At 31.4% G+C, this 27,247-nt stretch overlaps 3 protein-coding genes across 7 annotated transcripts; 2 read left to right on the top strand and 1 right to left on the bottom strand.

Annotated features, from left to right (window-relative positions):
• Nucleotides 1–1,765: 1,765 nt before the first annotated feature.
• Nucleotides 1,766–6,322, bottom strand: LOC100781968 (GTP 3',8-cyclase, mitochondrial). 5 transcript variants are annotated; one of them, XM_014779006.2, is made up of 7 exons: nt 6,048–6,322; nt 4,115–4,852; nt 3,731–3,898; nt 3,445–3,636; nt 2,738–2,806; nt 2,110–2,194; nt 1,766–2,020 (listed from the first exon to the last, which is right to left on the bottom strand). In XM_014779006.2, exons 2-6 carry the CDS (start codon nt 4,724–4,726, stop codon nt 2,111–2,113), a joined length of 1,125 nt encoding a protein of 374 aa, XP_014634492.1. In that variant the 5' UTR covers nt 4,727–4,852; nt 6,048–6,322; the 3' UTR covers nt 1,766–2,020; nt 2,110. The 5 variants fall into 5 exon arrangements, with proteins under 5 accessions (XP_014634492.1, XP_040874139.1, XP_003531456.1 ...); XM_041018205.1 differs by having other exon boundaries at nt 3,445–3,499; nt 3,726–3,898; nt 4,115–4,738; XM_003531408.4 differs by having other exon boundaries at nt 4,115–4,738; nt 6,048–6,321.
• Nucleotides 6,323–10,956: 4,634 nt separating this feature from the next.
• LOC100781418 (citrate synthase, mitochondrial) lies at nt 10,957–19,246 on the top strand. Its single transcript, XM_003531407.5, has 20 exons — nt 10,957–11,305; nt 11,500–11,568; nt 11,677–11,739; nt 12,020–12,061; nt 12,514–12,579; nt 12,707–12,772; nt 12,938–13,051; nt 13,207–13,270; nt 13,748–13,830; nt 15,553–15,602; nt 15,675–15,752; nt 15,880–16,008; nt 16,198–16,240; nt 16,353–16,439; nt 16,685–16,789; nt 17,334–17,441; nt 17,559–17,609; nt 18,340–18,413; nt 18,517–18,568; nt 18,896–19,246. The coding sequence occupies exons 2-20, from the start codon at nt 11,518–11,520 to the stop codon at nt 18,986–18,988; spliced, it is 1,419 nt and encodes a 472-aa protein (XP_003531455.1). The 5' UTR covers nt 10,957–11,305; nt 11,500–11,517; the 3' UTR covers nt 18,989–19,246.
• Nucleotides 19,247–24,356: 5,110 nt separating this feature from the next.
• Nucleotides 24,357–26,299, top strand: LOC100306614 (uncharacterized). Its single transcript, NM_001250637.1, is given in 2 exon segments — nt 24,357–24,504; nt 25,850–26,299. Coding segments are annotated over 2 exon segments (372 nt in total). The 5' UTR covers nt 24,357–24,382; the 3' UTR covers nt 26,100–26,299.
• Nucleotides 26,300–27,247: the final 948 nt, after the last annotated feature.

The raw sequence follows: 27,247 nt of genomic DNA, 5'->3' as shown, positions 1-27,247 counted from the left end.
TTAATTTTTATTAAAAAAATTATTAGACTAAAAAAGATCCATTTTAAAATTCGTTTTAGGTCTGTAAATAAGTTGGGTTGGATCTGGATATTAATATAATGTAATTAGAATACACTTCGTTGAGTAATCTTTGCAATAACAGGGTATCAAAATTAAACATGTTTTCTGCATAGAATCAACTGAAAGCTAGAAGTAACTTTAAAATTCCTTTACCAGTAATGAGGTACTAAATGGGGTTTAAAAACGCGGCATTCTCTTAAACTATTAGATGATGGCTTTGCATACCAAAATCATATTTAAGTATAATTACAGGTCAAAATGTAAATTGTTAATAAATTAATAATTCTTTTTTAAAAAAATTACTAATGATGTCAAATTGAGTTTGTAAATAAAATATAATCAAAATGTGTCTTGTGGGGATATGAACAGGCAAACATCCACTGGCACAATAATGATGTGTCCAAAGTATACATATCACGGCTATTTAGAATGGGATACCACTAACGCAAGGTTTTTGTAGCTTTCTTTTATTCAAGGTAATGACAATGTTGACCTTGGAAAACAAACGTGGCTGAGTTTATTGGCTTTCTCTTCTTTTATTCAAGTTGATGAAAGCGTTGATTTTTTAGGGCAAAAACTCAACTCCTAAACCAGTTCACTTTTCATGTACAAAAATATATAATTCAAAAGAAACTACATAGCAAGGTGAGGTCAACTGCTTCAGGTTTGAAGCCTTAGCAAAAGATAGCTTCACCCACGATCTGAATGTCACAAAGTAAACGGTTATGCAAAAATGTTAACCTTTTTTTTTAATGTACTATGAAATGTGTAAGAGCAACCAAAATCATTTAAAGTCAAGCCCAAGGGGTTAATCGTGTAGAGCAAGACAAGGTTTCAAACTTGATCGTTCACAGATTTGAGCTCTCACTTGTCCCATTAGGATAAGATAAATGTAAGTATTCTACAAGAGTTATTTGAGTCCTGTGACTTTTCCTACCTTAGACTAAAACATCATTCCCTCCTTCTCAATTTGTCACTACAAAAAAAAAAAAAACAGTTATTTCTATTGTGTTTTATCTAAATTTAGTTTAGATCCTTTTTTAACGATTTCACTGGTCTTTCTTGGTTTATCTCTCTAATTAATGGATTGGATTATTTTTCATCCAAATTACTTTTTAGCTGAGTCTTTCATTTATCTTCTCAAATGTCCAAAACATCTTAAGCATAATTGTACCATCTCTTCCTTAAGCCGTAACTTCAGCTTTTTCTCTAATACAATGGAACAATGCTTCTCTGTGTAAAGTCTGAGAAGCAGCATTATGTCAACAACTCGTTCCATACATAATACAAATTCAATGATCTATTCCAATGCTGGCCAAAAACTAAGCATTGGTCATAGGTTCAAACCTCATTGTTATTGTACAACAACAACAAAATCTTATCTCATTAGGTAAAGTCGGCTACATTGAGAGTTATGGAAGAGGATTGTGTTAGGCCCTCCACAGCCCTCGACAGCCAACGTAAAACTCGCTGTTATACTTATTCTCATTGTTATTCTACACACAAAAAAATGTTAATCCTTTCTTCCTCGTAATAGGCATAGCCAACCTTCTCAAAATTTCATTTTGTCATGTCTGCCATAAAAGAAATAAATATAGTGACATGCTAAGATTTAAACCTCGGCTGGTAAACAAACTACCAATGGAGAAAGGATTAACACATTGTCTAAAAATATAAACCAGTAGAGAAAGAATTACAAAAGATCTGAAAACCTAAGTCCAAATTTGCATTAGTGGCTGATACTGCAACTGAGTTCAAGTGATGTAGTGTATCCAATAGACACAAACATTTAGCAAAATATATGCCTAGGTACAACTGAAAAAATTGCACCACTCAACAAAGAGTAAAATTGACTATCAAAGAAGATCTCAGGCTCTCATCCAACACTCAATTCAGGGTGCTTCTGGCTGGGGCTGCTCTGGTTGCCTGATATATAAGCAATTTTTCCAATGTATGATACCTGAAATAGAGACAAAGTATTGTATCCCCCTATTGTAAGATGAATATTTTAGGAAAAACCTTTATTAGTAGAAGGAAAGATGAACAGACCTTATCCACCAATATGTATCATAGGCCTATTTGCAGTCTTTGCTATGTCGAACATACCAGCATGTGAAGCTTTCTTCCTCTTCACCTAGGACAAAAGAAAGGCAACATTAAGAAACATGATATTACAAGACCGCATAAAAATAGCTTAACTAAAGTTGGCAATACAATTTCAAGTAGTCTATGACCCACTGTTGACTATTTTGCCAGAAGACAACCGCATATGTTGATAGGACTGGACCAAAGACAGAAGGAAATAATAAAACAGAAATGAGTTTGTACTGTATTTCCAATGGAAACACTCAGGTTACTCTGGTTCAAATGTAGATGGCAATACAAATAGTTATTTTCTCAGGGTATTTGAGAGACCCTGATCTCTCCCAACTAACAAGTGAGGCTAAACCTTTCCTAACTAGGTCTTGTATACAGAAAGCCTAACTTCTCAGTTAGGTGGTGGGGTGTGTTTAGATCTTTTTTATTAGAGGTCCACTATCATATACTAAATTAAAATAGCATGTGAACGAAATTCTATTGCAACATAAAGAGGAAAACAAATCCTAACAAAGAAAAAAAATAGTAAATCAATATAACACAATGAGTTTTAGCAATAATAATCAGAAGAAGTGCATACTGCTGCCGCTATTATCTCTCTAAGTTCATCATCCTCTGCACCACGTCTCAGGGGATCTCTTAAGCTAATCTGCAAGACAATGAGCATGAGCCTATACGAGAAAATCACAGAAATCTTTTGGTGAAGCTACATATGAAAGATGCTATATGTATTTGATGACTGATTTGTAGTTATGCTTGTCTATTATGAGTTGATCAGATAGTTTCCCTTTTTCCCAAAATTGAGCATACATCATATCAGGAAATCAGATCTGACAGTACAAACCACAGGTTCAAAGTTCTAATCTGATGCTTCCCTTTCTTTAACCCTTTATTCCGTTAAGACACTGATGATCACTGGTATAAAAGTAAACACCTCCCAGAATCATAACCAGAAATTGCAACTGCTGACTGCAAGGAATCATTCACACTTTTTTATAAAACCTGACTGCTAAAGGTTTGCAATAGCAATAGTCATGATTTTACTCACCAAAAACATTTATAGGCCTAAAATGCCAATTCCTTAATCCCAGATTCTTCACCCACATCACCTAATTATAAAATTCATTTACCCATATGAATTTAGAAAGCCTGCAATTATTGTCTTCAACTGTAGTCTCACAGATTCACCAAATTTATGCAACATCACAGATTCTAGCCCAATTGCCATCACCAAATTTAAGTGGAATGCATAATATACTGAACTTTGATGATTTGAGTGTAACTTACCTCTGAAGGACCAAATAAACAGACTTTAAAGTTTCCATCAGCTAGTAGTCGCAATCTATTGCAACCAGCACAAAAATGCTCAGTCATCGATGTGATAAATGAAATTCTACCTGCATGCCCATCTATTGTGAAATTCTTGGCTGTATCTGTAGGGTGATCCTGAACTCTTTTTAAGCTTGTAAACTGTTTCATCTGTTTGATAATGATGTTTATAAAGGGCGTCTACTATAAGAGAACATAAAAATGCTGTATAAAAGTTAGGTCTTCAGTCCGAATTCTACCTTACCACTGTATCCAACATTTCTGAGTAGGGTACAAGTTTCTTGACATTCCAAACATTTCCATCAAAGGGCATGAACTCTATAAACCGAATATCAATTGGCTTTTCACGCGTCAACTCAACAAAGTCACAGATTTCATCATCATTAAATCCACGCATTACAACACAATTGACCTGAAATACAACAAAAACATACAAGATACCTTAAAATGCATCCATCAGTGGCATATGAAATCTTCCATAGAGGTTATGCACCTTTATTCAAGAACAATTCCTTGCTGTATAATTCATTCGAATAACTTAATGAATTTGGAAAAAAGGTAGCTGCTCATGGGAAGGTGATAAAAGAAGAAAACTTGCAAAAAGTAATAATATAAGACCAAGAAATACCTTAACTGGATTAAATCCAAGGTCTATGGCTGCATTAATTGAATCCATTACTTTTTCATGCCCTTTGCGTCTTGTCATAAACTCAAACTTTGCTGGTACTAGAGTGTCTAAACTAATGTTTACAGAATTAAGCCCACATTCTTTCAGCTTTGGAAGTTTTCTTGCCAGGGCAATACCATTGGTAGTCATTGACAATGTCTTCAGTCCCTTCAAGGTCGACAGTTCCAAACATATGTCTTCAATATCTTTTCTAATAGTTGGTTCCCCACCGGTCAAACGTATTTTGTTTACTCCAGAGCTTACAAACAGATTTGCGCATCGCAGAATCTCAGTCTTTGTTAAAAGTTGAGGACTAGGAGTGAGTTCCACACCATCTGCTGGCATACAATACTGACACCTTAAATTGCACCTCTCTGTTAAAGATATTCTCAAGTAAGTGTGAAGCCTTCCAAATGAATCTACTAACATATCAGAGACAGAGTTATCCTTTGGTTGATCTTCAGACAATGAAGCACAAGATGTTGTTGCAAAAGCTCTTGTGGCATATTCATGCATGTTGCCACTGAATGAAGCTTGACGGTTAGTACTTCTGGCAGCACAGTAGGACCCCATCTCACAATTCAACTGTTAAGAAAATTTGTCACAAGCCACCAGACAGTTTCATAAATAAAATTTGAACATATATCAGCACCAAATATTCTCACACATAATCCCTGAACAAAAAGTAACTATTCCCATCTGCAAGCAAATGGGTATCAATATAATTAATCCTTCATGTAAGTGGGAGTAGAAACTAATAGAATATTACAATGGCACAACCTATGTTGCATGAATACGGATGCAGTACCAGTATCGGATACAAGTACAGGATGCGAGATTTTCTGAAAATCTAGCTTACGGATACGTTATATAAATTTTTTTAAAAATGTGCATATATGAAAATAGGATTTAGTATAAACATGATTAAATTTTATAAATGATAAAAATACTAATAAGCATAATTTATAATATAAAAGGAGATTAAATTATTCAACATGACAAAAAAATATTTCATATAGAAAATTATGATACGAAAATGTCCACCAATAAATATTATAACACCTAAGCATGATTATGATATCACACTTTAACAGTTTCAGTTGCATTTATTTTATTGTTCATAGTCACTGAAGAAATAGCCTTTATGCAAGTTTGTCAAGAGAAAGAGTAGCAACTTTAAGAATGCCAACCCCTTTGAGTGAATCTCATCCATCTCCACTAATATCCCATTTTTTGCTTTCACCCTACCCTCGTTATAACTCTTACTCTTTCTAAAGAGAAGATGGAGATTTGTATGCATTAAAAAGGGTTGAACATATTTTTTTCCATAGAATGGATAAAGACATAGGTGTTCTAATTTCTCTCAAAACAGGCAGACCAATAGTACCCAAAAAAGTACCCATATTACCCAATAAAATACCCTTTTTTTATAAAAAAAAATATTTTTTGGCACGTACCCGGTACATATCTGTACGGCATAATTTTAGAAGTACCCATGCTTCAGATGGCACAACACAACTCACTAATTATTTTTTGCATTTTCTTGATAGAAAATGGGGATTGCAAGTTCATAACTGAGTTTGAACATATATATCAGCACCATCACACTCCAGATTTAACATACACAGCATGAATCTAACTCAGGTTAACCAATATTATTCATACTCTGACATAATCCCTGGACAAGAAATAAAATTACAATTCTCATCTGCATGTAAACGGGTATCATCATTCATTACTAAAACAAATTATTGGAGTGAGCATAATATAAAAAACCCAATTGATGTTCAATGATGGGTTTTTATTAGTTCCTGATAGAACAGGGGAATTATATCTTCGTAACTGAAATTTAATCAGACACTGACATGGACAAACTCAGAGAGAGAGGTCTCACCGGAAAGGAGTTTGATGGATTAAAGCCAATTGGGTAATGAATGAATTTTGACAAGTAGCGCCTCATTGTTGATGCTGAAACAATGAATATGGACACAATCAATCACTTAAAGTGAGAATAGTTTTTCTCTCTTTGTTTTGAGTGACACTAGAAGGTTGCGTAAAACCAAAGACTCAGAACATATATCTATAGAAAGAGAGAGATGTTGTTGTGTTGGTTCTGAAGTGTAGAGATAACATTAAGATGACTGAGAGAGATTGAGACAGAGAAACTTGACAGCGTATACTGCCGACTCTCCATTGTTTTATGCATAGTATTTTATTTTTATTTTCCTTTTCTAATCATTGTATTATTGTAGAATAGTTCTCGAAATGGTGATTAATATTTATTGTGAATCTTAATCGCACACATTTATAAGATAAATTTAAAATAATATTTTGTATAAGATTCAATATATAATAATGTTTGTTATATTAATTATTTTTATATTAAAAATATCTTTATTAAAGAAAAGAGATAATATATTCACAATGTGACAATGGTAGTTTTAAAAAAAATTAAGACAAATTAATTATCATTAATTAAATTAAAACGTTTTTTTAACTTTAATGAATTATATAATTGAGTGTCATATATAAAAACGAATAGAGAATTCCATAATCAAGCCGACTCTCCATTATTCTATCCACAGTATTAAAATAAAATATAGTAACATTCTTCGAATTGTACCTACTACTCTACTAATTTTTTGTCCTATGCTTTTAGAAAATTGTACCCACTTGTGTGGTCCAAGTGAGGAGGAGAGATATTAGATTTGATTAAGACAGAAAAAAAAAATTGATTCTCGTTACAGTGATTATACAAAAAACAAATTGTTGGAATTTAAAGTTTTGCTAAAAATAATCTGAGTAAGAAATATGTTGTAACTTGTAACGAATATGAGCATATTTCAATTTTGAATATTTTTCACAAAATTAGTTGAAAATTTAAAAATTAAAAATTTAATTGGTGGTTGAAAGTTAAAATTTGAAAATTAAAAAATTTAACTTATTAAATTATGAATATTTGACAAAACAAGATGATTAATTAACTTGAACTTGGTAAATGTAAAAAAAATAATAAAATTATGATTTATTTAAAAAATGTAAAAGAGAAATAATAATTATATTTTGTAAGATATTTCCGTTAGTTTTTAGTTTTTTTACTATAAAAAAAAGTTTGTTTATCCAAAAGTCGGACAAGTTCTTGAAAACAAAAAATGTAAATTTAGGAAAAAAGAGAATAATAACAAAAATTAAAAAAACTAACTGAAATATCTTTAAAATAATAAATAGAAGAGAGAATAGTTGATACATATTACCGAAAAAAAAAAGAGAAAAGTATTAATGACACGAGTAATTTTGAAAAATATAAATTTAGAGAAAAATTGTTATTATTAACTTAATAAATCATTATATTTAATTATGATTTATCAGGTAATTAGATATTATAAGTACGAACAAATGGAGTATTTTTTTAAATATTGTACTTAAGAGTAATGGGCTTATTAGAAAGTTTTTATATAGTTTTTTCATTTTCAGTTTTCTTTTATAAAAAATTATGCAAATGATGTCTCTCTAGTTTTAAAATTTTTAGGTCTGAAAAGGATCTAATTAAAAATAAATACAAGTTCTTAAATTCAATTAAGCAAAAAGTTCAGGACCTAAATAAAAATTTGCTGAAAGTTCAATGACCTGCAGAGTACTTAAACCTTTATAATATCCACGATAGATTAGCTTATATTGATTACTTTTTGAAAAATGATAGAGACATTTGTTCTTACACTTTTTTTATAATATTTTTTATGTGATGGACTAAAATTCTATTAAAAATCATTAAATTGAGTAGATCTCATTTTTTATTATATGATTTTTTTCTCATGACTTAAAAGTTAAACTACTAAAATTGATATTTTTAATAAATTTTAGTCAATGAAATAAATTAGAAAGAGAATATCAAATTAAAGGTCGTTGGCGTTCCTCTTATTTTCATATATAAATTTCTAATATAAAACTTCACTACAAATAAGTAAGAATTATAGGGGGGTTTTTTTTTTCCTTTTTGGTTGTAAATAACCAACATGTTCAAATATTCCCTTTAACACGATCCAATAATAGGACGACATGTGTCATGACTTGTCATATATATTTTTGAAAGGTAATCTTAACTTGCCATATAAAATAGTAGTACTTGTTTTTAAACATTGCAGTCTCAAGGACCTATTAGAAAGTTTTCATATAATTTTCATTTTCAGTTTTCTTTTTCATTTTTTTTTATGTAATGTTGTCTATCTAGTTTTAAAGTTTGAAACTCCCAGGTTTTCTCTATTTTTAATATTAAAAGTACTCTATTATATTATAGAGTAATTAAGATAATTTTATACTGTGATTAAATTAACTAAGATATTTATGCATAATTTATATTTAAGTTATGGTAATAAAAGTTATTTTAAATAAAGGTGGTTATATTTTTTAAAAAATTGTATCTAAAAAGTAATTAATATAATGATAAATTTTATACAATTAAGGTAATTAATGTAATTTTTTGAATTTAAAAATTGAGTATTAACTCATAAAATTTAAAAATAAAAAACTGAGGTAATTTCATTGAACTAATGTATAATATTTATTTTTTATTAAATATAATTATTACACATTGCTAAAAATTTCTATTTTTATTGATAAAATTACATAATTATATTAATTATTGTAATTATGACTAATATATATTATGATTTAAGTTAATTAAAATAATTATGATCAATATATATTTTAGTTATGGTAATAAAAAATATTTTCAGCAAGATAAATATATTTTTTTAATTATATAATCAAACTAATTAATTTATTTATTAATTATATACAATTAGGGTAATTACCTGTAACTATTATGTATGTTTGAATTTAAAATTTTTGAGTATTGATTAATACAATTTAGAAAATAAAGATTAATGTTTTTTTTGGCGAAGAAATAAAGATTAATGTAATTACTTGTAATCAATGTATATAATTTATTGTTTAATTAATGTAATTAATAAATATTGCTAAAAATATTTTTATTGATAAAATAACATAATCATATTAATTATGGTCATAAAAATATAGACATGTTCAATAAAAAATTAGAAAGGAAAAGTAAAAATAAGAAATATATTAAAACTTGCTAATAGGTTTTTATGAATTCAGTAAAAAAAAAAAGGTCTTTGGGACTTAAGTATAATATTTATAACTTAACACTCGTATACGTGTCTTCCAAGTTCCATTTTACGACTGAGTCAATAGTTATGTTCATTTTTGCCCTTCCCCTTTTTGTGTCTCTTGTTTTATGTGTTGTGTCGAAGTCTTCGTGGACTAAGTTGGGCTTTCTTGGCATTGTTTGTCTCATGTGCTTTTGGGCAATTTCTTCCCGCATCTCCCTTTTTCCTTCCTGAACCTCCCAAAAATTAATAATGAATGTTTTATAGTTAGATAAAAATAAATTAAAGAGATAATAGTTACACAATTGAGAAAAATATTATGAAAATGAATTAATGGAATCGTAATCCTTATTGATATAAAATCAAGCAATTCATATTATGATCATCTTAAAGATAAGTGATATCATATTTTTTTTATTTAGTTTTTCTATTGTAATTAAATATGTAAAATAAAAATATATCTACGTTAGTTTGAAGTGTGGTATTCTCACAATATTTTAATTTAAATCAATGCAAGTATATATATATGTTATTTTATTCATCTTTCTGACTCTTTTTTTTTTTTTGTAATTTTCATAAACAAACTGCAAAGTGTAAACCACAAGAAGCGAAATTGAGAACTGAGAATACCTGAAAGGCAAACGAATCAGATCCTGACAGCCTCTACAATTTAAAGAATGGCCAGCTTTGGTTCTTACTTTCACGAGAGAATATCGATAGACGCAGTAACATAAAAACTTGATGTACAAGATTAACAAAAACAATTTTAAAAGCATAACAAGAACACAATGTACACTCGAGAGAAAAAATAATTCATGGCAGAGAAAAAGAAGAAAAAAAGTTTTTGTATTCATTTGTTATTTTAGTCATTTCTAGGCACGTGTGGTTTTCTTTTAGGAGCCAACCATTTTAGACAGGTCAAAATCCCTTGTCCAATTTCGCGTGACCTAACTAACTAACTTTCTTACATTATTTGCCATCTTTTTGGAACTTTGAAGGAAAATTGAGGTTAGAACTAGAAACAAAGCTGCAGCCATATTTTTTTGACGAGTTTTTTCTTCATGAGATAAATCTGTCGTGAAGAATATTATTTGAATGTTATATAAATATAATACTTTTCACTTTTAAGACTACAACAACGTTAAACATAGTTTATATGAATGAAAGTATAAATTTAATTATTGTTACTATTATTATTATTTAAATAAAAGTGAAAATGTTAATTATTACTATTATTATAAAAATAAAAACAGCCAAAGGTTGATCTGTCAGTGTCACTACCATCATTGACCATTAGCATATAAATATTGCAAGTGTGAATCCTCCTCTAAACCGCCAATTTTCACGCCTAATGCAGCACCACATTTACATTACAGACGGGTCTACACGGTAGGAAAGTTACTCAAGTTTCCCACCGTGGGAAAGTAACTTTTAACCGTTAGATTTTTTTATTTTTAGATCTATGGTTGAAAATTCATTTTTTTCTGTTATTTTTCCTTATTTACCCTCTTAACAACATAAGCAGCAAAAATAAAAGAAAGAGGAGATATCACGGGGTTTTTTATTTTTAGATCGATGGCCGAAAATTTATTTATTTATTTATTATTTTTCCTAATCTTTCCTTATTTACCCTCCTTAACAACGTAGCAGCAAAATAAAAAAGAAAGAGGATATCGCAGGTGAGAGAGCGATCAGATGAAATAAAATCATGCATTGGGATATAGACACGGTACTTCGCCGGAGCAGTGCAAACAGAGAAAGAAAGAAGAATGGGGTAAAAGAGGAAACAGAGAAAGAAAAACAGCAAAAAAAAGTAAAAAAATTGGAACCATTGATTTTTAATTTATAAGATCTAACGGTGGAAAATTACTTTCCCACGGTGGGAAACTTGAGTAACTTTGTCACCGTCTACATTACATTGAGAAACCACATTGCATAGCATCATTGTCCATATAAAGACCAATTCAGTTCCCAACTTTTCTGGATCCGCCATCTTCCTTTTTCTTTCTTTGACCTTTTACCGGTAAGCTCTTCTTTCGATTCCAAAACCCTAACTAGTTCCATTTCCATTTCATTCTTCATTCATCATCGCTCTGTTCCGATTCACGATCCCTTCGCCACCTTGTACCTTTTTTTGTTCATCGGATTCTTTTAATTAATAATTTTTTTAATGCTTGATTTAATTTCCGAGTCCCTAACACTGACTAGCTGGTACAGGTTGTTGCGTTGGCGCAAATGGCATTCTTCAGAAGCGTTTCTGCACTTTCTCGACTTCGCTCTCGCGTGGTAACTGAGATAAACACAAACTTTTAAATTTGAGTATTTGTTTGTGTTTGATTACTGTTTATGTGGCTTGCTGATTTTTGTTTTTAATTTTTTCCCCCAATGTTTTAGGGCCAACAATCTAATCTGGCGAATTCAGTTAGATGGCTCCAAACTCCGAGCTCCAGTAACACTGTATTCTCTTGCTCTACCCTTAACGTTGGTGTTTGATGAAAGTGTTCAGTGAATACTATTAGATGCTATTTTTTCTCTGAGGAGGGTGTTTCTATTACTGTTATTGTGATGGAGTTTGGAATTGGATATTGTAGTTTGGTTTGTCTTTGTTGGACTTTGGATTTGGAGGGTATCTGAGACTGATTGGTCTTTGTTTATTATTGCGTGAAGTTGGTTGTATGTATTGCAATAACTTTCTTTTTTATATTTTTGTTGATTTGCTTATTTTTCTGTTCTGCAGGATCTTTATTCTGAGTTGAAGGAACTGGTTCCAGAGTATCAGGTTTGTCTGCGATTTTAAGCATCCGTTGTGAAAACTGTTTATGTTGGATGCATTAATGTATAATCCGTGTTTCTAATTAAAGCAAGTGATAGTTTTGTGATGTCTATGCAGAGTGTGGCTTCGTTGTTGTGTTCTTGATTTAGTATAATAATTGGGCATAATGGGTGATAGCCAGTGTGAATTAAGTATTTACTTGGGATCAACTTGCAATGCACAATTTAGTTGCAGTGTTTTGTGCTGTGCACATGCTGTTATGAGTCTGAGATTCTTGGTTAATTCCTTACCTGATTTGTAATTATCAGCGATGATTGGTCCTTAAACAATGTTTCCTTCATTTCATTGTTACTTCATGTTAGCTTGTAACTTGCAAAAATTGATCATTGATTAAGACTTATAAAAAATTGTTATATGTATATCTTGTGTTTTAATCTATACATAAAACCTGGTTGCAGGAACGTGTTAAGAAGCTGAAGAAAGATCATGGAAGTGTTGAATTAGGAAAAATCACTGTTGATATGGTAATTATATCATCCCTTTGTGGATATATATCTTTTAAATTACTAGTGGTAATTAAAAGCTGTCTTCTTTGGTCAATAAGCTTGTGATTTAACTTTTATTTTGAGTAACTTCCGTTACAATTTAAAGGTACTTGGTGGAATGAGAGGAATGACAGCTTTAGTATGGCTAGGCTCAGCTGTTGACCCGGATGAGGTATATAAATTAACTCAGTCTTCACTTTTCAGATTTTTGTGACTATCAAAGTGAATTAACTCTTGCTTATGACTATTTTGATTAATTGATAGAATCTCTGATGTAGCTTTTGTTTGTTAATATTTACTGAATGGATCTCTGAGATCAGCATGTTACGTCTTATAGGGAATTCGCTTTAGGGGCATGTCAATTCCTGAATGCCAGAAAAAGCTTCCAGGTGCTTTTCCTGGTGGGGAGCCTTTGCCTGAGGCTGTACTGTGGCTTCTATTGACAGGAAAGGTATGCAATAGTTTTAGAAAATCAAATTGAATTAATTATTTTGAATATTGCTTACTTAATAATGCATATATATAATCCTTGTACAAAGGTGTTTTAATATCTACACTCTGTTTAGATTTTGTTGTATAATCTTTGATTCATACACTTGGTCACAGATACCAAGCAAAGCACAAGTTGACTCATTATCCCAGGAATTGCGAAGTCGTGCAACTATCCCAGGTTCTGTTGCTTTTCATGTTATACCTTGGTTATAATTATCTCGAAGCAATACTTTGCTTGTTAATGGATTGACTCATTAAAGTGGATTGCCACAATATAGATAGTGCATGACAAGTTTTTCAAGACCACAGATGTGATTATAATTGCTAGTCTCTAATGGTAGCTCGTGTTTTGTTTAAAACCATTGTTGCATAGGAACTTTATGGCTTGCATCTCAACTTTTCTTTTTTTATGTGTATGATTCTTGTCTGAGGAATTTCACATATGTATGCAAGTGCTTGATGCTTAAAATATATGGACATGCTTGGTTGCATTGTGTCTGTGTTGAAAAATTTCACTCTTTAATCTTGCTCTTGTTTTGAATTTCAGACATGGTGTGGCTAGAAGTTTTTTACATAATTTTTCCTAGCTTGTTTCTGATGCACTTTAGTCTCAGTTTATTCTTGAACTTATCATTACTACTTTTTTTTATTGCAGATTATGCTTATAAGGCAATTGATGCATTGCCTGTTTCTGCTCATCCAATGACTCAATTCACAACTGGTGTCATGGCCCTTCAGGTTGAATAACAGATTCTTTGATGAACTTTTAAGTAATTGAGGGGTATCATAAAATTATTGGGTTGTGGCATAAATCTTTAAAATATAATAATCAAATAATTTTTTGTTGATCGGATGCATCCAGTTTCTGTGGTCTAGTTGCATTATATCAGCATTTGTTGTTATTTTGTGTATATTATGTTATTATATTATATGTGAAAGACTGATTTGGCAATTCCTGCTTGTTCTCTAACACAAAGGCTTAAACCCAGTCAATAAAGAAAGAGAATTAACTGGGTTGCAGTTGCACAAGAAGCAAAATTGAAATATGCTCTTATAATTTTAGGGAAAACATATAGGTAGTTTTATAGTTTTTTTTTCCTCTTTTGCTATTTCCTTTTTATACTGTTTCTTTCTACTCTTAGTGTGTGTTTGGAATAGTTGTGCAAAAATAGATTATGTCAACCATCAATTATTAATTGACTTTTGGCATGAACAATTATATGAAACAAGTTTTATTTTTGGTGAAAAGTTGTTTTATGATAATCTATTTTGTTTTGATTGTCAGAAATAACAATTTTTTATAGTAAAATTAAAAAAATGGCTATGAAGTTATTTGTATTAAATTAATCAATTGTTGTGAATACAATGGGAAAACAAAAGTTAGCTAAAAAGTAAACCATTAGCTTTTAAGTTTGAATCGAAAGTTCCAAAATTTTCTATATCATCAAAAACCTATTTCCTTTGTTGAGACACGAGATTATAATCTTTGCTTATTGTTTAAATTACCAATCCCAAAAACTTTCTATCGATAATAACCTTTAAAAGGAATCTAATCTAAACATGATCTCAATATCCATCTAGATTTAGATTTTTAAAAAAAGGAAGATGGAAATGGATTTAGTCTACAATATGTTGTCACTAAGCATGATGGTGCTTGAGACCTAGTTACATTTGAAATAAACAAAAATACTAAACCAATAAAATAAAGCAGTAACAGAACTGCAGACTTAGGGTATGTTCAATGTGCTGGGATGATGCCTACACTTAATGAGAAGGCTTGAAGGGTGACAAATTTGAATCAATGAGCAGCTTGACTGACTTTGGGACAGGATAATCTTGAGGTATCTCAAGATTTGAGATTGGAGACATGATAACTGTATATGGGGTGCAAATTCCATGTTGTGCCCGGATACTGTAAAAAAAAATGTTCTTATCCACTTATTCTACTCCGTAAATGACTTGCACTGAATAACCTATATTCCTTTGCTATGAACTCTGATTCTTTTAGTACCATCCAGAAATGGCTAAAGTGGCCTGCCACATTTAACATCTCAGAATCTATGACTGCAATGCTCAATAAAAGATGCTAAGTCTAGAATCAGAGAACCAACACCTTGTTTCATAAAACCAGATTGCATGGATCTGTTAAACAAGGGGAACACAAATCCTGTATCCTGGACATTATGGGTTTTCCTAACTTCATTCCTCTTTGGACACCGTTAGAGCTTTATCTGTTCATTGCTAAGCTGGACAGATCAGAGGATTTTCCACCTATTATACCCACACACTTTACAAGATTAAAAAGCCCCTAATCCTATTTCCTCAATATTATTTCTCATCATCTTTTTTTGAATCTGGCCTGAAACTTATAGTAAACTGATTTGATTGCCTAACATTTATATTGTTAATGTTTTTGTAAATAGAAACAAATGATTCACAATCAATTCATTACATTTTCAGGTGCAGAGTGAGTTTCAGAAGGCATATGAGGGTGGGATAACTAAGGCAAGGTAAAATTCTAAATGGTGTTTGTGTTATTTGCAACTTTATATGTTACTCTAGCTGGTTTTGCTTGGATTTAGGTACTGGGAGCCAACTTATGAGGATACAATGAATTTAATTGCTCGTTTGCCAGCCATTGCTGCTTATATTTATCGACGGTATGCAAACCATATCATCCTAATCAAAATTACACATTTATATATATTGGGGGATGACAGTGATCAAAAGTGTTTGACAGATTTTTACCATCTTACATTTGGATTGACTTGTTAGCCTATTTTAAAGGAAATATAAGGATGGAAAAATCATACCATTGGACGATTCTTTGGATTATGGCGCAAACTATGCTCACATGTTAGGGTTTGATGATCCGGAAATGCTGGAGTTTATGAGGCTGTATATTTCCATCCACAGGTTTGCATTTCATTGCCAATGATGACATGTACTATGATCAGGATGAGTTGTATGTGTGCCCTGTAATTACCACTGGCCCCTGTTATTGTTAATGATGACACATACTATGATCATGATGAGTTGTATATTTCTCTTTTAATTACCAGCAACCCCAGTTTCTAATTTTTTTTTGTTAAATTTTCTTTGCAGTGATCATGAAGGTGGCAATGTTAGTTCACACACAGCACACCTAGTAAGTTACTTCCTTTAATCAAGCTCTCTCCACTTGTGGTAAATGGCTGCGTTTTTATTATATATATATATATAGATTTTTTTTAATGTATTGTGTACTGTGTTCCCGTCAGGTTGCTAGCCCGCTATCAGATCCTTATCTTGCATTTGCGGCTGCTTTGAATGGGTTAGCTGGGCCCCTGCATGGTCTGGCCAATCAGGTTATTTTGTTATTTGGTTTTTCCTTTTTTTTTTCAGTTTTCTGTTTCTCTTGTATTAAATTTGCTATAGTTCATCTTTCGGTTGAGAAATCATGTTTGGCTATAATGTTTAATCAGACCTACATTTGTATTATTTTTCATAAATAAAACTGTTTTGCTTTACTAGTATACTCTGTCCTGACATAGTCAGATACTATTAAATACCTATATTTTTAGTTTTGTTCACTTCTTTTATGTTGCCACAGGAGGTTCTACGATGGATCAGATCAATAGTTGCAGAATTTGGAACTCCTAACATAAGTACTGAACAATTGGCTGACTACATTAATAAAACATTGAGTAGAGGCCAGGTAATATCATAACTAATGTGAATCTATGATGCCAAATGAAGTTTTTGAAGCCTTTTATTTTTTACTTTAGCTTTTTTGTTTTGTCTTTACTTTTTTTAAGTAATGACATTTGTTATGGAAGAGAAGAGGATGAGAATTACACTTATAGGGGAAAAACTCCATTGAGCAAAGCATGTCACTGTGTCCAATGTGTTATGTTCGAATCTTTTCTTGATGAGGAAAATGATATATTGGCTGGAGGGCATTATGGTTCTTTAATTCCCTACCCACAAATTTTTTCTTTACAATACAAGCCTTCCCTTACAGGAAGTTTTTACTAGTAAACTTAACATAGGTTTTTGTAGATTTTCAAAATAAAGGAGTGGTATATGTAACTAGAGAACATTACATGCGGGACATATGAATATATTATGTTTTACTATGGGGTTTTCAATGTATTAATAATTTAATATACATATCTTTTCACCAAATGATTTAGAGGGAATATTACTGCCAACTTCTCAGATAATATAGGCTTTGGCTGTTGCACTTTTTGGATTTGCAGGTTGTGCCTGGATATGGACATGGGGTTTTACGCCAGACAGATCCAAGATACACATGTCAGAGGGAGTTTGCTTTGAAGCATTTGCCTAATGATCCATATTTCCAGTTGGTAATCACTTATTTCCTAATTCAAGATTGTGTTTTCTTTGGAGTGCTTTCTTGCGACACAGCCAAAGCTCACTTGTAATTTAATTTCTTCATGTTCTAATGCAACTGACCCTTTCAGGTGTCTAAGATAAAAGAGGTTGTGCCTCCCATTCTTACCAAGTTAGGCAAGGTATTGTTTATGTTTTTATTTTTCAATATACGTTTCTATGAAGTTATTTATTCTATACTCACTTTTTTTTTAATATCGAATGGTTTATGCTTAATAAATTTGCTGCCAAATGCCAGTATTTTATGAAAATTTATTTGCGTAAGATTATAGGATTTTAAGGTTGGGCACAGGCATTGAATTAAACACTACGCAAGGAAGTTGACATAAGGCTTGATGTTAGAATAGAGAAATGCTAGCAATATAGTATTTGGTGCACTCTATTGTTTGGTAAACTTCAACTTCTAGTAGATTTCAGAAAATAACCAGAGTTGACTCTGTTTAATGGGACCTGCATATAACTCCCTTAGCGTATTGAAAAGAGTGATACTCACATTTCTCATTAGATAATGAATTTCTAGTTCTTTTGAGTTACTATAGTTTTTTTTTTTTAATTTAACGACATCAATCATCTATACAAACCATTGTGAATTTCACTTGTAAAGCATTTTAATTTTAATTCAAAAGAAACAAAAATGTGGATCTGGTCCTTCACATTCTAATTTGGTTATGTTTGCTTTATATTTTTATTTTGTTTTGTTTTAATGATTTGCACCTAGATGTTTTACCTCATGATGTTTTCTATTGAGTCTTTCATACACATTAAACCGGATAACAGATGTACTCATTGCTCTCTTGCTATTAGTTGTAATTTATTCCTGATACGACTGAACTTGAGTTTTAAATGGTGTAGGTTAAAAATCCATGGCCTAATGTTGATGCTCACAGTGGAGTGCTACTGAACTATTATGGTCTAACTGAGGAAAAGTATGGGGTTACTTCTCTCACTTGTTCCACTTGAAATAGTTTTCATTTTGCAATTATTTTTTAGGGTGAATCTAATCTAATGATCTATTAATATTGTGGACAGCTATTATACTGTTCTCTTTGGTGTATCAAGGAGCTTTGGAGTTGGCCCTCAGGTTTGTTATGCCTCACTGTTTCCTTGTTAACACTTCCCTTTTTGACTGTTTCTTCCTGCACCCTATAAATCTCACATTACACCCCTTTTCATTACGGAAAGGTTAGTCCAGAATGAAAGTTTTACATTCTGGATTAATAATAATCCGGAATTTTACAAGGGGTGCCACCTTTTATTATGGAAAAGTTAAACCAGAATCAGGGTTTTACATTCTGGATTGCCTAATCCGGAATTTAAGAGGGGTTTAGGTGAAATTATAGGGTGCTGGAAGAAACAGCCTTCTCTTTTTGTTACCTTGGGTTAACATTTCTCTTTTGGTGGATTTCAGTTGATATGGGACAGGGCTCTTGGAATGCCACTCGAAAGGCCGAAAAGTGTAACACTGGAGAAGCTCGAGCAATTGGTCGCCAAATCATCCTGAAATTTAAGGCACCATTTCTGTTAATAATTTCTAAAATACACACTGCGGTAGATGTGTGGTGGTGTTGAGTTGAAAATTTGGTACCATTGTAATGAGGAATATTCACTACCCTCCCCCATGGTTTCTATTTCAGAAGATTTTGGTATTTAGGTAAAGGGTGGTTTTTCACCCTCACAGTGGTCTTTCCCACTTTTTCTGAACTGCATAAATTAGGTTTGAGGGAACATAAGAATAAAGGCATTATTGTTTTGGGGTTTATCATCCCCTTGTATTCTTTCTAAATTCGGAATTACTCCCTTAGACTAATGATCGATAACATTTATTTACCGTGTCTTGCGGCCCGTGGATAAATGTAACATTCTCACAAGAAAAAAAATGTTGGCACTGTATTCTTTGATGGTTACATCTATCGGAGGTTCTTTTAAATAAATTTCAGTATTTCTAGTGATATGTCACTAACTCTTGATTAGATGTTTTCTGCATTCAATAAAAAAAATCTTTAATACTTTTGATATTTCATTGGGTGAAATTTATGTAAGTCTCACCAATTATGTTAGTCGCATTCTTAAATCAGTGGGGTGTACATGAATTTTAATCAATGGAAAGAGTGTGCTGGAGTTAGATAATGTTGCTAACACTCTTGATTAAAAAAAAATTAATCGATGAAATTCATATATATCTCGTTTTGCCCCTTAGGCTCTCAGGCTTAGTATCCCAGTCTAAGATTTTATTGAAAGATGAAGTCCCAGCTTCAGATTCTAATAGTGAGAGATGGTTATAGTATGACAATCTGCCAAGACATGATTACCATGAGCAGGAAATGAAACCACCAAAACATGACATGCTGCAGCAATGACATTCTTTTATTAATGGTAATATATAGTAAATAAATAGAATAGACGCAAACCTGTTATTGTTTATTCAATAGCCTGTGAGGGAGAGTCGATGCTACTGTCCTATGGAGGTTCCTTGCTGCTGATTTATTTTGGATCCTCAGCAAGACTTTTGACAACAGTAATATTGGTCTTCTTACATGCCTTTTGATTATGCCCAGAGATATATGCAACATGTTGTATCAAAGGTGCATTGCATTAAAATCTTGGATCTCAGTATCTAAAGCATGAGTTCCCCAAAAAATATAACAAATAAGAAGACATTTGGGGCAATGGTAGGAGTTTTGGCTTCCCGTATGCTCAATGTCATTGGAGTTAAGAACTTTTTCTTCGGCTCAGAGTCTCAGGAATATTCTTTTGTTGTTCTTCCCTGTTTTGTTTTCTTTTGCTATATAATTAGTTTGCATATACATGCATTTTAAGTTGTTCATGGAAGATAGGAGAAAGGAAAAAAATGTCTAATTAGCAAGATGAACTCCAATTGTACGTAAGATACAATACAATAACAATAAAACTTTATCTTACTAGGTGAGGTCCGTTACATGAATTAAATAATATTATTTAACATAATTAAAAATCAAAGTTTCAAAAATATAATTAAATCTAAGATATTAATTATATTAATTTCTCGGTGTTCTCCTTTAGCTAATATTGAAATAAGGCTGCTTCCAGTTGCAAGTGTGTAAATATGTTAATACTAAGGCCTAGGAATTACACATCTGTGAGGATCAAACAATGCCACTTTTTTGCATGTCCCAAAGCTCCTATAAGTTGTTTACAAACTTCAATATATATACAGTTTTAAATACATTGATTGGAAGACACGAGAGTTCAAATAAATACAGAAGTAAATCATACAAATCTACTTTTTGATACATTGATAAAAACAGTGTAGGAGGTAAAAAAAAACAAAGGAGCAAACAATACGAATATTTGAACATTATACAGCAACATGTTAGTCAAAGCTTAAATTAGAGTTCACTGTAAACTTAATTTAAAGGAAGACACACAAATCTTCAAACACGACCTGCACAAATCATCCAATTGGTGATATCCAAGTCCCAAGATACTACAGCTCACAAGGAAGAATGCAATTTTCAGCTTCAGAATAAAACAAATTGTGCAGTACAACAAATGAAAATCTGAAATCTACACAGAATTAATGAAATATTCCCCAAATCTGTCTCCCTTATTAAACAACGTTGGGCGCTTCAAACACCACTGATATGATGTTATGGAGAAGCTAGTGAGTAGAAAACACGTGAAATATAGCGATTTAAACTATTCCATGAAAAAAGTATTTTGAATTCTTAATTGAGACATACAGAGTGATTATTAAGTTTTGATTACTTGAGCAATAAAAGAGAAAGAAATCTAATATTAGGAACGAACGTTATTTGTGACAAGAATCATGCAACAAATCAAGCAAAGAATTATGGAATGATTCTAAATCTTTGGAAGAAAATCTTATTAAATGCATAGCTTTATTCAAAGGATCAAACCAAATATATCATCATTAACTACATAATTATGTTTCCTATTTTATGTATTTGACCATTAGAATATGTGTATACTCTTTGTAACCTTTGTAACATGGTCTTGACCGAATAATTATTATCATTGTTTTCTTTCAATTTCAATAATTACATATATATATATATATATATATATATATATATATATATATATATATATATATTTATATTGAGGAAAGAATAAGATCTAGAATCTACCTGCACACCAATAATATATATTAAACGACCGTTCACATAAATTTCTCGAATGTGAGCTATATTTTTGGCTAGTCTTCTCCCGTTTCCTTTTTACATGCTTCTCTAACTCAAGGCAACCATATATAAACAAATATTCCAGATTGCTAAGGCTTAGGCTTTATGGAACACACCTCAACTTGGAACAGTAAGAAATAGTCAAGTGGCGAAGCAAGGAAAGGTTTCCAAAGCATTCAGGCAAGGATTCTAGGTTTCGAAGATCCCATAAATTTAACATGTTTAGTGTAATCATATATTATAAAGCCTCATGCAAACCTTCCACCTCTCTTTGGTTGCCAATATGCAAATACATAAGACGAGTCAAGCATTAAAAACCTGCCGACACATTGAACTTATCACTTTCCACAATATGTCTTGAGAGAGTGCAACCCTTGCACCAAGACTTTTTCTGGTAAAAAATTAGGACATGCAACAATCCAAGGCAAATAAAGGTATGGGAAGATGTTTTCCCCATCTTCCCTAGATAACCTTATTAGGTTTGGCTAACTGTAGATGGACAAAATTTCTAGAGCCACAAAAACCACTCCAACATCATAGCACTCATCATATATGTATTTTATATTAATCATCTTAGATATGTTTAGATTCTTTAAAGAAGACGGTTTCTCCAACAATGGAAGTTGTAAACACCTTTCGCAATTCTCCAACCTTAAATGAGTTAAATATTTAAGAGAAGGACTAGACATCCATTGTGAAAAATGAGTACCTTTTTATATCCTACCACCTTTAGACTCTCAAGTTTTCGGGTATCAGGTTGAAGCACTTCAAGAATCTCCTTTACATTTTCTGGTAATTCGGATTCTTCGATCATCTATATCCCATAACAACTTCAACTTATTCAATTGTTACTTGACATCTTGGTTTCTTTAGCATCCATTACAATTTTCACTTTCCCCAGATGTTTGATGTGAATATCTCCCTAAGTTTCAGTGGTCCCAATTCTTCCAAATGAAACCCTCTTTCTCCGCCAATAAAGTACATAGTTAAACTTCTTAGGGAAGTCAACTTTGCTAGTTGAGGAAATCAACCATATATATTGTAAATCTGCAAGATGGAAATGCAAGAGGGACCGTCTGAAGCAACAAGCAAGAAGATTAACAAGGACAAGTTTTGTGAGGGCTTAACATGTGAAAAGTAGCCTTACTAATAACATAATATTGGAAAAAATTGTAAACAAGCCAAGGTTTCTTAATCAGTAAGTCAGGAATCCTTATGTAGCAATCTTTGGAATAGTTTATAGATGCGGCAATTGTTTTTGTTTAGAATATAGAAGCTGGGTTTCTGTTTTTACGTACGTTCAAAATGTGGTTTTAGATGTTACCCCCCAACACCACCAAAAAAAGATGCCTTGTTCTTTTTATTTAGTGATGCTTGCTGTAGAACGTTTTCCTTTACCAATGGCTGCAAGAAAACTAGAAATTCAGGAGAAAATGATCTGAGAATGTATGTTTGGATAATCAAGGTGATTGAAAATATAATACGCGAGCCAACTAATGGGAGCATTTTCTGCCATGCATAGCAATTATAGAATAGAAAGATCAAATCACCTTTTTTTGACAACAAAAAAAGAGTTTTTTAATGGTCATACACAGTCTCCCATTCAATCGATTGATATAATTTTTAAGATAATTATTAAAAAAATCAACAAATTTATCTAGAAAAATGTAAATGTTGATAACATTGAAGACTTTAAATTGTGCAAATACAACACCTCGACTTTTTGATGGTGCAAAGGGGACAGGAAAATCTTTAAACATATGGTTGCATATCAGATCTCTTTATCAAAACGTTTTTCTTTGTTTCTGTTGCTGTTTTTAATTTACAAACACCTACCTGTATGTTCTGTTCTTGTTTTGTTCGTGTTAGTTTTTATAAAATATATTTATGTTGAAAATACCTTTCTATATTATTTGTTCTTTGTTTCAGTTGAGATTAGTGTTCTTGAGTTCTTCAGAAAGTGTAGGTGAGTTTTTTTTTTTTTTCCATTTCTTCTTTTATTTCAAGCCAGGTAGAACAATTGTGGAGGACAAAATTTTTCATCAAAATATTTAACACAAATAGATATTATGTAATTATAGAAATAAAATACTAGTAACATATGAAAGTATTTACTTATAGGAATAAAATACGTATAAACTTATGTACACCAAAATATTCTTTTTTTTTATTGTATATAGTTATAAGTAATGAAAAAGAATATATTTTTCCTCTCTATTTATGAGAACAGAGAAAATCAAAAATAGATTTATTATCTGCTAAACAGACTTTGATTAACAATTTTCTTTATTCATTTTCCCAGAGGGCTTATTTGAGATTTGCACCCGATGCAATCACTTTACTCCCGTTGTTGTTACTTTAATAACTCATTTAATCCAGATTTTTTTTCATTTAAGGATGTTTCTGAAAATATAAATGTTTAATTTATCAATCAATTAAAATGATTTTAGATGTAATTTGTAAATAATTATTATAAAATTAAATAGTCTTAACTTAAATGACAATTTATTACTAATTGACCGTGTAAAAAAAATATACTATCAATAAATTCAAATTAAATTCTTATAAGCATAAAAAAAATCATATAAAAAGAATACAATGATTAATGAATTAACAGATAAAAAAGAACCTTGGAAATAAATATGATAGATATTATTATTTATTGAATTTCATGGTCCTTTGTTTGCGGGTGTCTGAGAGACTGAGACAGTGATATGGCGTATCTGAGATTCTCACACGCAGCACCACAGCCACACCTCACACTAGGGTTTCCTTCACCACCTCAATTTCTCTCTATTGCTGCTCCAAAATTCTCTCCCTCGTCTTCTACCATCAGGTTCACACTTTTTTCGTTTTTTCATTTTTATATTTATTTGCTCTTAATTTTTACATCTTAGTTCTGTATTTTTCTGTACATTTTTATTTTTGTATTTGCTCGTTTGCTGGGTTTCAAAATTCTCATCACTTTTTACTGATTTTATATTTTAATTTCAAAATCTATATCGTGGTGGATACCAGTGTTTGTTTTTGTGGTGTGCTGAACTAGCAGAATTGTTGGTTTAAATCGTTATAATAAACCTTGCTTTTTTTAATTTAAAGTTTGGATAAAACTTAGATGCAGTTTCTTAGATGTTTTTAGTGTTATTCTTGGATCAGAATTGGAGTTTTACCTCAATAACCTACATTGATTTTTAATGTAAACCATTATTATGCAAATTAGCTAGGTGAAATCCCAATTTTGATTAGAGAACAGTATCAAAAGCTCTTAAGGAATTGAATTAAGTTTTTTCTTTAAATTTTGTTGTTTTGCAATGATAAAAATTGTGGGTCTGATGGTAAATAAATAAGTGTAAAGGCTTGGATTCATCATTCTTCAATTTTCATTGGACAAATTGTAGAATCTAGGACTTTTGTTTGCTTAATTTTTTTAAAATCTTTTTCTTATTTTTTTTTAAAAAAGGTTTCTCATTTATCCTAGTGTTTGTTTGTTAAACAACTGGAGGCTTTTGAACTTTGAAGTTATTGAATAAATACATAGTATATAAGCACTTATATATAAGTTATTTGTATAATCTAAGTTGATTTCAAAAACTAACTGGAGAGTTTTAAAATAAGTTGAAAATTTTCATAAGCTCTTAAAAACCCGTACACAAGTGCTTATGTCACTACTCATATGATAAATCTAAATTAGTTAAGTTGTAAATAAACTTTTCAAAATGGACCTTAGTTTCCAAGGAAGTTTAGCTCAACTGGTTGATCAGGATGTATGAGTTTTTGTAAACCCTTGGTACCTGTCTTTGATTCCTATGGATTAAAAGAAAATGGACCTTAGTTGCACATGGGTGGCTATGCTTGGAGGGGAATGGAGGATAGGGTTAATTTTCATTTTTAAATTCAGAGAATGATAAAAGTATTTATAAAAACTAACAATGAATGATAGGAAGGTTACTTGTTAATTCTGCTTTCCATTCCTCTTATTTTTAAAATTTCAAAAGTATGAGAAATGTTATCTAAAATGAAATACATCTGCCCTCTTCAATTCCAACATGTTACTCGAATGAATGATAGTGTGTGTATTGTACATAGTTGTTACTTGCATCCTTTTTTAATCACAAATACTTTATCTTATTTGTAGTAATATGAGATCAGGCTGTGTATCTTCTGCTTTTGGTTGTGTCCAGGTGCAAAGGTTTTAGTAGATTGATAGTGAATCAGAGGCTGGTGACTGTTTTTGCAACAAATCCCAACTCTGTAGGTGAAAAATCACCCACAGAAGGATCAGATGTAAATGAAACTAGCAATGCTGCTCAAGGACCTCCTCTCCTTACTATTCTGGCTGGATTCTTTGTCCTTTTTGTTGTTTGTTGGAGCATTTGGTCCATTATAACGTGGCTGATAAGTTTAATAGTTAATGTACCTGCTCCAAAATAAATTTTATTGTAATGTTTGTTTGTATTTTAAGCCACTGCACTAGTCCTTGTGCTCTTGGTCATAGTTTTCTTTTTATGCATTTGGACTTGATAGTATATTTGAGTGGTAAAAATTCTGAAGTGAGCCAAAAGCAGGATAAAAAACCTGAGCCCTGAGGAATTGGCAAAGCCTAATATATTTGTTCTGGGAGAGCTTATGGTAACCCTCCTTTTATTTTGGGTAACTAAAGTTAACATATATTTGCGCTTACTTTGTGTGCATATTAACATGGGTGTCTTTTAGACTTGCTATCAGCCCATACTATGACATGTGTCAGATTTTGATATTTCTAATTCAGTCTTTTCAAAAAGTTTAATTATTGTTTTCCTAAACTAATGAACTTAATTTTCTTAATTAGACCTTTAGTTTAAGATTTGTGTCTCGGGGTGTCACAGAATAGAAAACAATTGACTGTGTCTTCTGTTCTGATCTGAATCTGGTGGTATCCCTGTTTAAGATCTTAAGCTTGAAAACACTAGCATGCTCCAATTCATCTAATAAATCTTCTGCTAGTGGAATAAGGAAATGGCTTCTTCTCACTGTCATCTTGTTCAGTCCCTATAATCCACACATATTCCAACTCCCAACTTTTTTTTTTTTTTTTTTTGTATTTCGGCTAAAGTTACTGAGTTGCTTAGGCTTTTCAAAAACAGCGAACTCCATTGCTAGCTATTGTAGCTCCATTGTGTATTGTTACTGATTCAAGTACTCCAAATATTTCGTAGCTATAGATTAAACAAAAACTCAGTCTTATTATAGCATCCCAACCCAAGTTTGAAATATTAGGTTAAGTTGGGTTAACAGAATAAATCAATTATAAAATAAATGAACCCAAAATAATCTAGTTAGGTGTCAAGAATTGGGAATTTTACCTGATTTTGTGGTTCAAAATTGGTCTCTAACTTTTAAAAGTACTAAAATGGCCCTCTTATTTGATTTGTGGCAAATTAGTCTTTTTGAATAATTAATTATTTTTTTATTTTAGAACATGATTTTGAACTTTTTTCTAATGGATTCAAGACGTGAAATTTATTTCATTAGATTTATCTACATAAAAATTATAAGAACCAACAAATGTTTGAAACAAAAAGATCATACATGCAGTAAAA

This window comes from Glycine max, chromosome 8 (genome assembly GCF_000004515.6).
Source record: "Glycine max cultivar Williams 82 chromosome 8, Glycine_max_v4.0, whole genome shotgun sequence".
NCBI lineage: Eukaryota > Viridiplantae > Streptophyta > Magnoliopsida > Fabales > Fabaceae > Glycine > Glycine max.
This window is presented reverse-complemented; position numbering and strand designations above follow the sequence as displayed.

Coding starts and splice junctions, on each gene's coding strand:
- LOC100781968 (XM_003531408.4), bottom strand. CDS start 6,113: ATGAGGCGCTACTTGTCAAAATTCATTCATTACCCAATTGGCTTTAAT. Junction 4,739..6,047: donor ATCCATCAAACTCCTTTCCG/GTGAGACCTCTC, acceptor TTTTCTTAACAG/TTGAATTGTGAGATGGGGTC. Junction 3,899..4,114: donor TTGGATTTAATCCAGTTAAG/GTATTTCTTGGT, acceptor GTTGTATTTCAG/GTCAATTGTGTTGTAATGCG.
- LOC100781418 (XM_003531407.5), top strand. CDS start 11,518: ATGGCATTCTTCAGAAGCGTTTCTGCACTTTCTCGACTTCGCTCTCGC. Junction 12,062..12,513: donor AACTGGTTCCAGAGTATCAG/GTTTGTCTGCGA, acceptor ACCTGGTTGCAG/GAACGTGTTAAGAAGCTGAA. Junction 18,569..18,895: donor GCTTTGGAGTTGGCCCTCAG/GTTTGTTATGCC, acceptor GGTGGATTTCAG/TTGATATGGGACAGGGCTCT.